At 38.0% G+C, this 13517-nt stretch overlaps 1 protein-coding gene across 2 annotated transcripts in view; it reads right to left on the bottom strand.

The window, feature by feature from the left end:
- dpp6b (dipeptidyl-peptidase 6b) overlaps positions 1–13517 on the bottom strand; it is a 112308-nt gene that overhangs the window by 84417 nt on the left and 14374 nt on the right. Inside the window, exon 1 of one of the 2 annotated variants that reach the window (XM_057334871.1) lies at positions 3598–4252. The exons of the other annotated variant lie outside the window; for it this stretch is intronic. Within the exon in view, the coding sequence (XP_057190854.1) occupies positions 3598–3789 (192 nt within the window). The 5' untranslated portion in view covers positions 3790–4252. Of the gene's footprint in view, positions 1–3597; positions 4253–13517 lie in introns of those variants that run through there. 2 annotated transcript variants of the gene reach the window in all.

Here is a 13517-nt window from a genome sequence, read left to right as displayed (position 1 = left end):
CCAGCCGGCACCCTGTCCAGCCGGCATTCCAGCCGGTGTCCAGTCCGGTCCAGTCGGCATTCCAGCTGGAGTCCAGTCCGGTCGAGCCGGCACCCTCTCCAGCCCAGCCGGCTATCCGGCAAGCATCCCGGTCAGCAGTCCAGCCGACATTTCCCCAGCCGGCACTCCCCTTAGGTCCCTCCCCTCAGTCTCCCGCAGCCATGCCTAGCCCTTCCCGTCCTGCCCCAACCACCCCTCCCCATTCGTCAAAACGAGCCCCAGTCCCTCCTAAGCTGCCTCCCTTAGTTCCGCCCACACCCAGTGTCCCCAAGTCTTGGCCTCCTATTCCTCCTCCCCCCTCCCTTTAATGTTATTTGTTTTAAATCACCCCAATCCCCTTATTGTAGCCCTTATGTTCCCCCTCCTTTGTTGTATGGTTTGTCCGTCTTGTCTGTCTTCGTTCTTGTCTGTCTTGTCCTGCTAGTTTTTCCATTGAGATGCCAAGGGGCGTCTCTTAGGGCGGGGGTACTGTCATGGTCCTGTCCTCCTTGTATTGAAATTTCTAGTTTTGTGGACAGGGTCATGACAGTACCATGTCTTGTGTGTGTTATGTCTTTAACGGAGACACGTGGCGGTTTGTTATGACATTGCGCCACATGTCTTCTTGTCTCGTGCTTTGGCCCCGCCCCCTTGTTTCCCCGTCATTGTCCCATTAGTGTTTCATTCCCGTCACCTGCCCCGTGTAATCTTCCCGTTAGAGTTTCAATCCCCTCACCTGCCCCGTAATCTTCCTGTTAGTGTTTGATTCTCCTCACCTGCCCCTTGTTAACTTCCCTCGTTAGTGTTCCCTATTCGTAGCCCCAGTTTCTCTTTGTCCCTTGTCGGTTCATTCTTCGTACCCTGTTCGTGTTAGTCCCTGTCTAGAATATCTTGTTCCTGCCTTGCCTTGCCCTGCCTTGTCCCTTATTGTGAGTTTTGTTTGTTTTTGCTTTAGCTCTTGTTTTTCCCCCCTAAGTTTTTGTTTGCCTTTTTGAGAAGTCTTTTTATTATCGTGTTTGTTCCCCCATCGTGGGTTTTTGTTTTACATTTTAATAAGTATTTCTGTTAACCCCTTCACTCACTGCTGTCTGCATCTGGGTTCTGTCCGCAAACCGTGACACCTAAGGCACACCTGTGCAATAATCATGCTGTCTAATCAGCATCTTGATATGCCACACCTGTGAGGTTGATGGATTATCTCGGCAAATGAGAAGTGCTCACTAACACAGATTTAGACAGATTTGTGAACAATATTTGAGAGAAATAGGCCTTTTGTGTACATAGAAAAAGTCTTAGATCTTTGAGTTCAGCTCATGAAAAATGGGGGCAAAAACAAAAGTGTTGCGTTTAAAATTTTGTTCAGTGTATTTCATGTACAATTCCATAAACTAAATATGATTAATGTCTAAAAATAAAAAAGAGGTGATTGTTCAATAGGGTTAGGGTTGCAGGCACTCTTCTGTAACACCATTTTGCCAATTTATTCACATTCACAATATAGCAAATTTCCTTGCTGCTTTGTTTCACCCATCTGTATGCACAATAGTTATTATTTATAATACAGGACAGGTTATAAAATCAAGAGGGGCTGACAGACCCCATCTGCTGATAGTCACTGCATTGTTCATTAAAAATTCAGATCAAACCACTTGTGTTGACAGACTGTTACTGGACAGTGTGTGATCTCATAGGGTCCACAATTCTGTTGGCCCCCTGCAGTTGCTAAGGCTACAGTATATAATACAAACAACAGAAGGCAAAAACTGTAAACAGACACCTTCAAACAAAACTGCAATTGGGTTATACAGTATAGACGTATCATCGGATGCACGTGCCTGGCCCAAAGGAAACTTCTGGTCTGTGTTTGGTTATCGGTTTGGCTAGTGGCTAGAACTCTAACAATTTATTTTATATTTAATTTTTATTCAAATTAATTTATATTAATATTTTATTGCATATTAATTGTATTAATTAAGTTAAAACTACTCAACAATTATAGATTTTTTGCAGATTCTATTGTTTAGTCTTAAGATTTTCAAACAGTGCCAGAGAACCTAAAAAAACGCAACCATCTTTTCATAATTGTACAATTTATGGGAAGCTACTTCACTTAAGTTTAGCAAACCTAGCGCTACTCAGAAGTACATCCCTCCAGTGCCATGCATTTCTTTGATTTTAAAAGCCAGCAATTGTTTTGTCGCAGTTCGCTTACTCTACGCTGCCACTGCAGTGGAGGAAATTCAACCAATGTCACTCACAACACCACAGTATTGTAGCTTTGGGGCATATATGCCTTATTTTCTGTCAATCCCTTTTAATCCAACTTTAAAGCATGGCACTCAACTCCCACAGAAATGATTTGATAACGCTCATCTGGTACCTGCAGTCACGCAGTGAACTCATTGGGTGCGACAGAGTAGGGCTAATTCATGGATTATGTGATCATGAAATTACAGTCTGGAACAAAGACAAATCTATAATGTATAATGTTTTGATTTGTTACTGTGTGTGGATTGATTTGTTAATTCTACCAACCTGGTCAAATGAATATATAAATTTCGCATTGCGAGTGTGAAATTTGCAAAATTTTTTAAACGGTGCACTTTATCTCCAATGCTAAAACTTCATGTGCTAAGTATCATGGTTTACTTGCCGAAATAAACTGGCCAATGCTATCTACTGAAGGACAATTTACTGTATTGATAGACAGCAGTTGGAACGAAGCTAAGTAGGATAAGCTTTGAAAGCATTTTACAAGTCATTTTCCTCTTATTTACTTACTAATGGTAACCATGTTTTTGCAGATCATTATTTGTTTTTATCATTTGTAATATCATAGCTTTACTACAAATATCATGGATAGGTTATTGTAATTGTGGTGAGCTCATAGTAATTTTGTGTCTAATATACAGTAGTTTAAATTTATAACTGCTTACTATAAATTAACCATGGGTTTATTAATAATGAGTCAGTGATTTGTAGTAAAGACTTTGTGGAGTAGGCCTATTAGTTGTCTAATAATTTTCGATACAATTAAATCCACAGAAAATATAAAAAACTAGATACAACATAAGACTACATTCATGCAAACCACATGCACGTATTTACGTATAAAACTCTTCATGTCATTTAAGCAGCAGGTGCAGGTGCATCATAAGCTGTGACGTCATTCTCGTCTTCGAAGGTCAAGTCGATGAAAACAGCAGCACGCGATCAGCCTGTGGCGGACGCAACGTAAAACTCATGTGTGATGTGTTCAGCACCAAAGCACCCTACTGGTCACTAGTTGTTTTGCTTTCTATTTAGATGAGAACTAAAACACCCTAGGACCCTGTAACAGTTTTGCGACAGTTTAATAACCACACAACCTCTGCTTAAAAATAGACGTTAAGTGCACCAAACAGCCAAATCAGCCTTTTGTTTTACAAATATTTCATAAAGAAAAACACAATAACTTTTACCGCGTTCTCATTCGCAAAAAAATTGATTTACTACACCAATTTATATGTAGGCTATACCAAACTCTACAACATACACGCATGTTTGGTAAGTAAATGGATTATAAAGGCGATTTCTTACGTCTTCATCCTCGCAGGCGTTTCTCTTGCGGTACTGGGCTGGAGGTCGGGATGAGGGATGATGGGGACTCTTCCCAGCCTTATTCTCTTCCTCAGGAACCTGTCCACCCAGGAGATGGCTGGCTTCAGGTGGATGGGGAAAAGATTTGTTGGTATTAATCTTCCCCGTGAATCTCTGGTAAAGCGAAGCCATGAGTCCGGTAAAAATCACTTAAGCATCTCAATGCGTGAGATCTCTCATTAGCTGCGCTCCCAATGTACTTGTTTTATGTTATTTTCCCTCTTCCGCTGAGGCAAACCCTTTTCGTCTTCTTGAATAGCCCTGAGGCAAATGTCTTCAAAAAAGACAAAGCCTTCAATTAAAAGTAAAATATTATGCACTCGGAAAAATATAATATTTCTCTGTCTTATGGCATTGACTCGAGCCCGGGCGGTATTGGAGAAAGTCTTCTCTGTATTCAAAGCACGTTGTTTCCTCTGTAGCCTGTCTTCCGAAAAGCGACTATAAAATTAAAAATGTATTATGTATTTAACTATATTCAGCTATCGGGTTTAACAAATGGAGTGTACAACATTGCACTGCACTGCAATTTTGAAATGAGGCGAGCGATGTTAAGAGACGTGTGAGCTTTACGCAGAGCAGAGCAGTGCATGCGGGCGCGCGTGTGTGTGGAGAGACGCGTGCTGCATGAGAAGTGACCACAGGATTTTCAACTGGAGAATTCAGCTCACCAAATACACACTAACTATAATGACTACAAACTACAGCCCTTTTTAATCGTTTATAGTCAATAATCAATTTAGGAATGTTAAAAAATGCTCAATATTTAAGAATAACCTTTCCTTTCGCTTCAAAAGATGCCGGAAAGGTCAGATGCGCAGTACTGGAGTGCCACACTGCGGTACAGCGCAATAATGCACCTTATAAGACCGCGCTATAGACAGTACTTGTATACACCACGGATAATATAAAAAAGTAGTTAAAAGAAAGCAAAAGAAAGAAAGAAAAAAAACGAAGGGTGGGATACTGTATCGTTCGCGTTTTGTCTCCACGTGTCAAAAATAAGGTACTAAAACAAATACAAATACTGAATTACTACCTCTTTTACTTATACTATATAAATAATATAATTTTATTATAAATTTATATAAATAAAATGTTTTAGGGAGGTCTGTAACAAAACTATTAAACTATTCAGGGGTGCTTAAAACGTGCAGTAACATTTTATCTTAAAAAGAAACAGATAGTTCACAACTCTTAATAAAAACATAAACATTCATTTATACATTATTCGTGCTCTATGAAATTTGTGTCAATACAAAAATAGATTAAATATACTTTACTCAATATCTTTTATACTCAAGGCAGTCAAAACTAAAGCTGGATTAAAGTAAATAAAAGAAGCAGCAACAAAATCTAAATTCTATTAAACAAAATCTATTACACTGCAATATTTGCAGTTAATGCTTATGTCATTATGATTTGTGGCATGGAGACCATTATGCCCCAAAGCTCCTGAGAAATCAAAATCAATGGAGATATTTGCCAGACATACATTGATGAAGATGATACAATTATCAAAGATCATATAAATAACCCCTAAAACCACCCTGTAACAGACAAAAGCATATGTAAGAACAAAATATGTGACCCTGGACAACAAAACCATCAGTCTTATGGGGCAAGATTTCGAAATTGAGATTTATTCATCATCTGAAAGTTGAATACTTAAAGGAGGGGTGTCCGATTTCCGAATTACGCTTGTTTAGACAAAGTCGGGCCGAGTACCAAAACAACCTTGTAGCCAATCAGCAGTAAGGTGCACAGTGCACAGGACAGACATTAGTCGAGCCGAGTGCTGACGAAAGCGAAAGATGGGGGTAGGTGTGTGTCTGTTTTGGTGATTTGAAAATCAACAACGGCTAAGAGAAATCGGACACACCGCCTTTAAGTTTCTATTGGTGTATGGTTTGTTAGGATATGAACAAAATTGGCTGAGATACAACTATTTTATACTCTGGAATCTGAGGGTGCAAAAAAATCAAAAAATGAGAAAATTGCCTTTGGAGTTGTTAATCAGAGGCACTGTAGCAGGCTGTTGCTAAGAAGAAACAGATTTGTTTTAACGCTCTCTATTGGCTTACCACTGTAATGACGTTGTGGAGAGTAGAAGAACCCGACAGCTGAAATTCTAAGCTTTACATATAGATACCAAACTTGAGTGGGTAATTCCCAAAGAGCGGGCAGCAGGGAGCTGTTTGTAGGCGTGTTTCTGGCCATTTTTGTTCACGGCTTTGCTGCATCCACTCAGAAAAATAAAGTTTTGATATATTTACGGTTGGAAATTTACTAAAAATCTTCACGGAACATTTTTCCTTAATATCCTAATGATTTGGGGCATTAAAAAAAAATCTATAATTTTGACCCAGAATGTTTTGTTGGCTTTAGCCACAAATATTTCCATGCTACTTAAGACTGGTTTTGTGGTCCAGGTTCACATATAGCGCTAAGAAAAAGTGTATTTGTGAACTGCATCATCATTGCATCATTTAGCAGGGCCTAACGGTATCAATTGAATTCTTAGAGTTCTTTACTTGTGCTTTCTTAAAAACTGCATTGAGCAGTTGTAATCCATATACCATTCACATATAGTACACCAGACACATTTAGAAAAATAGGCCTTGAGCAAACTCACCCAAAGCTCCTAATACATTTTACAGTTGTTGTTAATGTGGTTCTAACTGTATCACAATTAGTTCTAGAATGCACAGGAAATTAAATAGCATGTAAGAATCAATTACTTTTTCTTTTACCGGGAGTAATTTCCATTTTCCTGCAGAGCATGCAGCCATCTGAAGTGTGCTTACTCAAAACAGAACAGCTGGAGGCTGAATAACTTATAGCATGCATTATTCATGCAGTCTGTGCTACAAAGGTATTAGTATTTCATTGATTTCAACAATCAAAAGTAGAGAAAGCACTATCAAGAATATACTTTTATCATACCTTCTAGATAATAAACTATTAAGCTGGCCTTCAAGGGACATTGTCTAACAAAGCAGTCTACATACAGGCTCTTTCATGTGAAATGTACTGTTTAAAAAAAAATGCAGACTTAAGTTTTTGAAAACAACTGTTCAACACATACAAAACACCACTGGTTCACACTGACATCAGAAAAGTGCAGATGTTTCTACGTGTCAATGTGTCATGAATTTCAGTCAGATTGTCATGTAGGACACATACCTGCATAGTAACAAAAAGTAGACAAGAATGAAAATGCAGTTTGGTGGATAGGAAAATAAGACTGATTGTGGTGAGAGATTCTGTCACTTCTGCAGCATACACATGTACACAACATCATAAATCCTTAAAGGCAGGGTGGGTGATACTGTCCAGAAACATTTTTTGTCATGTTGGTTGGAAATCTCTTTACATCCTGATAGCAATCAAAAGTATAGTGGTCAAATAATATTTTTATAATTATATATCGTCTGTGAAAGGCGTAGGACCAAAAAACGTTTGCCCTATCAAACGTTCTGGCCGAACGCTGACTGGTCATGTGTATGTTTTCAGCCAACGTATTTAGCATACCACTGCGCACCCTGTTCACGCAGACATCATACGTCATCAGCGTGCTGACGTCCATTGTATCAATGTAGGGAGAATGGCTGGAATCAGCAACAATCAAACTTTCGTGTAGAACCGACAACAAGTAAATCTACAAAACAAAAGTCAGTTTTTGAAAAAGCAGCAATGAAAAAACGTCTGGATCATGAAAGAGGAAAAACTTGAATTAACATCGGTTCAGCTTTTACCGGCAGGCAAAGGGTCTTAAAGACAATACCATGGTTGCTATCTTTCTATTAGACAGGTATGTACATGCTTCGAGAAAAATTTAATAGATTTAGTTTGTAATTCGTTACGTGGATTTACGAAATACATTCATGTGTTTGGAGGAGGCGTGGCTTTGAACGGCGAATCGCATTGAGGGTGGGATTATAATTTCAGAGATAGCAGGCTAAAATTAGCACCTTTCCAAATCAACCACCCCACCTTTAATAAAGACATTTAAAAATAAATCTGTATGCAGCAAAGACACTGGATCAATATGGTGGCATCACAGAAGAAGCAGATTCTCAGAAATCACGATGACAAAATGAAACGGCATAATCTCCTCAACATCCACTGAAATTATGCCCATAAAGCAAACACATTCACATGCTTATATCACCTTGCCAGTAACTTTCTTACTGTCCAGTTATCTTGGACTCAGAATACATGAAACTGAATTGAGATTTTGATCAATTTGAACATCAATCTTAATGTCACTTTTGGTATTGAATAACGCAGAGACAGGTCTGTTTATCATTTTGTAGTTATCTTTACAGAAAAATCTAAACATCACATACAGATAATTTTATGCCCTATGTATGACAGACAGTGATACATGCCTACTTTAGTTTGTATATGAAAATGCAATTAAGCACAGTGATGCTGACCCTAATAAGATCCCAGTGTTATAGAGAAATAAACTCCTTATCAATCAATTATGCTTCAACATTCAATTACAGCTTTGGCTCCTTTACACTCTAAAGTGACACAGTTGAACACAATTAAAGAGTCTCGAAGCACCTTCATGGCACAGAGCCAACGGGTGTGTCTGAAAGCTGAGAAGCATCTAGAAGGATTCCAAAGCCTTGAGCAATTCCAATGCTTGCACATTCATTCAAGACTTTCGGTTGCCTATGATAGCCCATAATCCTGCAGTTCATTCAAATATTCACTTACATTTTTTAAAGACTTTTTTAAAGATGTTTTAAACTTTTCTTTGAAATTGGCCCACTGACAGTTGCATTACAATGCACAAGAGCTGTCCCTAAAGATCAACTCAGGTGTAAACAGCTTGAGATTTGATGAGTTGGTTGTTTGTATCTTTGAGCTGTCATCTCTGTTTAAAAGCGCATCTCTCTTCCTGGAGAGTTCAGCAGACCTCAGCCCATCTCAAGCACTGAAGATCAATAGAGTAATCTGTCATGACGCTCCGCAAATACTCTATGCAATGCCAACCCAGGTCATAGGATGACAGAGAAACATCACTTTAAGGTTTGAGGCTACATCTCAATTTGCTGCCTCATTGGCTGTATTGGACAAGTGCTGAGTATAAAAAGTATTTTTAAATATACAAGGAACACAAAGAAGACTCAAGGCTTGTTTTGACTGTGACTTATTTCAACACAGCCTGCCAGTGGATCTCAAGCAACTGGTAACCCTGATCTATTCAACAGTACACATCTTTATGTTTTGTTGCTCTCACAATTACCTATAAATATCTAAAACAGTCTTACACACTAATAGCTTCACAATACTGTATACCCAGTGCCGATCCTAGACATCTGGGGGCCCCAAGCAAACTTGTAAGGGACCCTTGTACAAATAATTAAAATGAGATATAGGCCTAAACAAATGAGACAAATGAGGGAAAAAAAGAAAAAAAAACTCTCTATTTCTCTCAACAGGTATTGGTCTAGCTTTTGTTGAAACTAGTAACTTTGTATTAGCCCCTATTGTATTATTGCTCCTGTATGACATATCGCTTATTGCTCCATAAACTCTCTAAGTCACTTTGGATAAAAGCGTCTGCTAAATGACTAAATGTAAATGTAAACATAACTGTATACTATAAGAAATAAAGAAACAATAACTAAATTAACGCACTTAAGTGAATGAAGACTGAAAGAAAAAAAAAACATTCAACATTAAACTAGGGGTTAAATTTATACTTAATACAAATTTTGATTGACCCTAATGCTTGGCTCTGGAACCATCTAGCTGTTAAAAAAAAACTATAACACACAAACGCTGTGTTTTTACTACAAAATGAGTGATTTACTAACAAAAATAAAGCATGATAAATACAGTTTTCTCAAAAAAGCTAAGCATGCAAAAACACATCAATAATTCTCTAAATGTGATGGCACAAACTAAAAATGACATAATTGCCGATCATGGGCAAACGAAATATAGTGGAAAAAGGTGGCCCCTGCGCAATATGCGTAGTCTGCGTATAGGAAGGATCGGCTATGTGTATAACATACAAAAAGTTTATAAAGCAGGCCAATAAGATCAGTGCCCCAGGGTGCCCTGAGATCTTTGACCACCAGGGGTCTTAACTGAACATCACTAAAGATACTCCGTAAAAGGTGCCACTTTTGATTTCATGTGGACTTTGTTTAGTTTTTTAAAGTAACCAAAATTCCAGGGTCCTTTTTAGTCCTAACAGTGCCCTCTGTGCCCCGAGGTTTCACTATTTTTTATTCATTGACAATGGATGGTGTTGGATTAAACTATACATATTAGAGTCTGCACTTTATGGTACGTTTCACATTTATTTATATAGAATACAAACAGCCCGCGCCTTAATGGAAGAAATTATTTGCACTAACTCCGCCCACCAGTATCTGATTGGAATAGACCTGGATTCAAAGCCACCTTTTGCGGAAATCGCAGTTTCACCTTTTTCCATCACATTTCAGATCATGAAGGCATTTGTTTTATTATAAGTTTTATTCATAAAGTTTGGGTTTAGGGTAAAGTTGGGGGTAGGTGTAGGGCTTTATTATCTCAATAAGTTACCATCCATATTATGATTTACATGATTTAATGTTTAATGCACAATAATACTGAGGTGCAAATAGTATCTGCCAATATTTATAAGTACCAATTGCATCTAACAGCTTTCCTGTAGTTCAGTGGTTAGAGCATGGCACTAGCAATGCCAAGGTTATGGGTTCGATCCCAGGGATTGCACATACGCAGAAACAAATGTATAGTATAATGCAATGTAAGTCGCTTTGGATAAAAGCGTCTGCCAAATGCGTAAATGTAAATGTATCTAACTACTATTTACACATCCTCCAAAGAAAATACAGCTATTTTTACTTCGTGTAAATAGCATATCGCTAAGAAATGCTGCTATATTCACTTAGTGTAAACAGAACCTACTGCTATTTAAACTTAGTGTAAATAGTATCTGTCGCTATTTTCACCTTAGTGTCAATAGTATCTATTCCTACTTACAATTACTGCAAATAGCCACTGCCTTTATTTATTGTGCTATTGTGCTTTATTTTCTGCACACTGTGGTGCTGCAGCACAGCAGTTTGACTTCAAAGGGATGTAGTTTAGTTTAATTTACATCTTTAAAGGTTGCTTTATTTATTTCCTTCAAGCACCCATCATAATAGTGACTTTGAAAGCTTATAGTGTTCATTTTCTTCAGGCGTGCAGGGCCGACATTAAGTTTAATTTAATTAATAAGTTTAACTTCAATCTCAAATTCTTAACCGATATTCATCGCCTGAGGTATATTAAAAAAATCACTTTTGCAGATTCAACTGATTGCAATGGTGGGCAATTTATTCATAACTATTTTGAATTCTTATGAAGCTTTGATTAAAATTGTGGTACGACCAAGTCATAAATCTTACAGGGTGTATCGACAAGCTACGACGATCAGAACCTTCTTATACGCCTATTGACGCTCACTTTCATCTTTAATATCACTCTTTTCAAGTAAGTTGCATGAAACAGAGCATGAAAATTAAGATTTGTTCTCTCTGAAGATTCTCCTGTTTACTGAAGCCAGTTTTCTGAGACAGATGATGTGCTCTGTGAATCCAGCCTTTGAATCCAATTTTAAAATGTTCAAGATAAGGGTGCCAGCAAAATTAGAACTAAGGATGATATGCAGAGGGCTTTGGTAGTAAATCGCAACTGACTAAATGAGCAAATATCTCTATAGTTTGACAGAGAAAGTGCAAGCAGAGCTACAGTATGGACTGGAAACTCCATTCACATTTTAAAATGGTTTCACATCTAAGGCTAGAATACACTACAAGACTTTTGCTAATATTTTGACCAGATTTTCAGTCCGGACTTGTTGTGGAAAATTTGCACCAGTGTGCAGATTTTATTGTGGGGTGTGTGATGCACTGTTTTTTTTAAATCTGTTCAGATTTTATAAAGTCTTTTATAAAGTCTTGTAGTGTATTACAGCCTTAAAGGAGGTTTTGGCTCTACGGTCAAGACTCAATCTATGGTGAAGTATGAAAAGAACTTGTAAATTCTATAACTGCTGTATCCATGACAAGGTGTGATAAACATTTTGAGCCATTATGAACTGCAGAATGCATTTCATATCTGGGTACAATAAATATTATTTATCCCTTAACTCTAAATACTTGTACACGAATGCATCTTTACTGTATGTGTTTGTATCTTGTGTAGGCACAAGAGACTAAAAACAAGTTTATATTCCTAAAAGGCCTTAGACTGAAAGGGAAATACTATTATCTATTGTGTTCATCTTTAATGAGTCATGTGCATTGAGGTGGTATAAACAAGGCATGCAGGGAGATATTGAAAAGTTCATATAACAGCTTGAGGTGTCCTTGATGACAAAAATGTCCAGGAGCTCTCTTGACTGCAATAAACACATCACATCAATCAACACATCAAACCTTTCTAGTTTCTATAGTTACTTTAAAATGGTCAAATTCTACAACATTGACAATATTCATGATCATGACCTGTCATCACAATTCTGTAATCTTCAGCATATTCTGCTTATATAGCTCAATATCAAAACCATCAAGCTTTTAGCATTGTACTCATAAAGAGGTATATAAAGCTTATGAGTGTTGTAATTAATGCTACAAATACTGTATAAGGACTTACCTTTCCTATTGAAGTGCTGGTGTCGATCTTTAACTGACTTGCAATAAGAACTGACATTGTGGATCTACAGAACTGGCAGACGGTTTTGAGTTCGGTGGAGTGAGGTTAAAAAAAAACTCTACTTGAGGTGCAGCCTGCCTTTCCAGCCTAAAGATCAAATTTTTTCTCTGTTCTTGCTCTTAAATGTTCAGTCTTCTCCACACATGTACCCACAGCCCAAGTATGCGTTTCCACCGCACATGCTGCTGTATTTTTCTCCTCTCACTGAATTTCTCTGTCCTTTAAAGCTTCCCTTACTCTCTTCCATCACCTCTCCCTCTCGCCCTCCCCTCTCTCTTGTGTTGCCCCACTGAAGCGTGAGGGTAAACCACTTAAATATTCTGGGCAGATTTCACAAAACACAAATAAAAACAGCGGCCGGTGACAGTAAGCTCTTGCCAAACAGTTTGGAGACCAAAGAAAAAAGCAGGGATGTGTATCTTAGGGATAGGCAATATAGCAAATATTCACCGTATTTTTTACAATGTCATTGTTGGAGATAAACTGTAAATACAGTACTGTGATGATTTTAATGTGCTTTGAATCTGGTCATTGTTTACTTATAATTTAATCCTTTTACTGCAAGTAATGCTAGCCAAATTTTTCTTTTACAAATAGCAAGTATAAAAGTATAAGCAGATATTTTAATAGCCTACAATCTGTAAATGTGGTCATTTTAAGCATCCCAAATGTAGTTAGTTTGTTTCATTGCTGTGAACCACCCATTTAAAAGAACCTATTAAATATCCTTTTAAGTCATTTCAGGGCAAACAAACACACTAAAAATAAAACAAAAAATTATGATTATGTATTTTTAACTCAACCAGCCCTAGTGCCACAGTACATGTGATGCACGATGGATCAATTCAATCAAGTGCATGGTTAGCGAATATGTGATATTTATACTGCATGTAACACCCCCTTTGAGTGGAGAGGGTACTGGCTCCTCGTTGTGTGTGCAATTAAATTTATGAAGCATAGTTGCCTTGCGCACGCCCAGTCCAGGATTGAGAGAGAGAGAGAGAGAGAGAGAGAGAGAGAGAGAGAGAGAGAGAGAGAGAGAGAGAGAGAGAGAGAGAGAGAGAGAGAGAGAGAGAGAGAGAGAGAGAGAGAGAGAGAGAGAGAGAGAGAGAGAGAGAGAG

Source organism: Triplophysa rosa, linkage group LG5, assembly GCF_024868665.1.
Source record: "Triplophysa rosa linkage group LG5, Trosa_1v2, whole genome shotgun sequence".
NCBI classification, from domain to species: Eukaryota; Metazoa; Chordata; class Actinopteri; order Cypriniformes; family Nemacheilidae; genus Triplophysa; species Triplophysa rosa.
The sequence above is the reverse complement of the archived record's forward strand: the minus strand, read 5'-3'. Positions and strand labels throughout refer to the sequence as shown.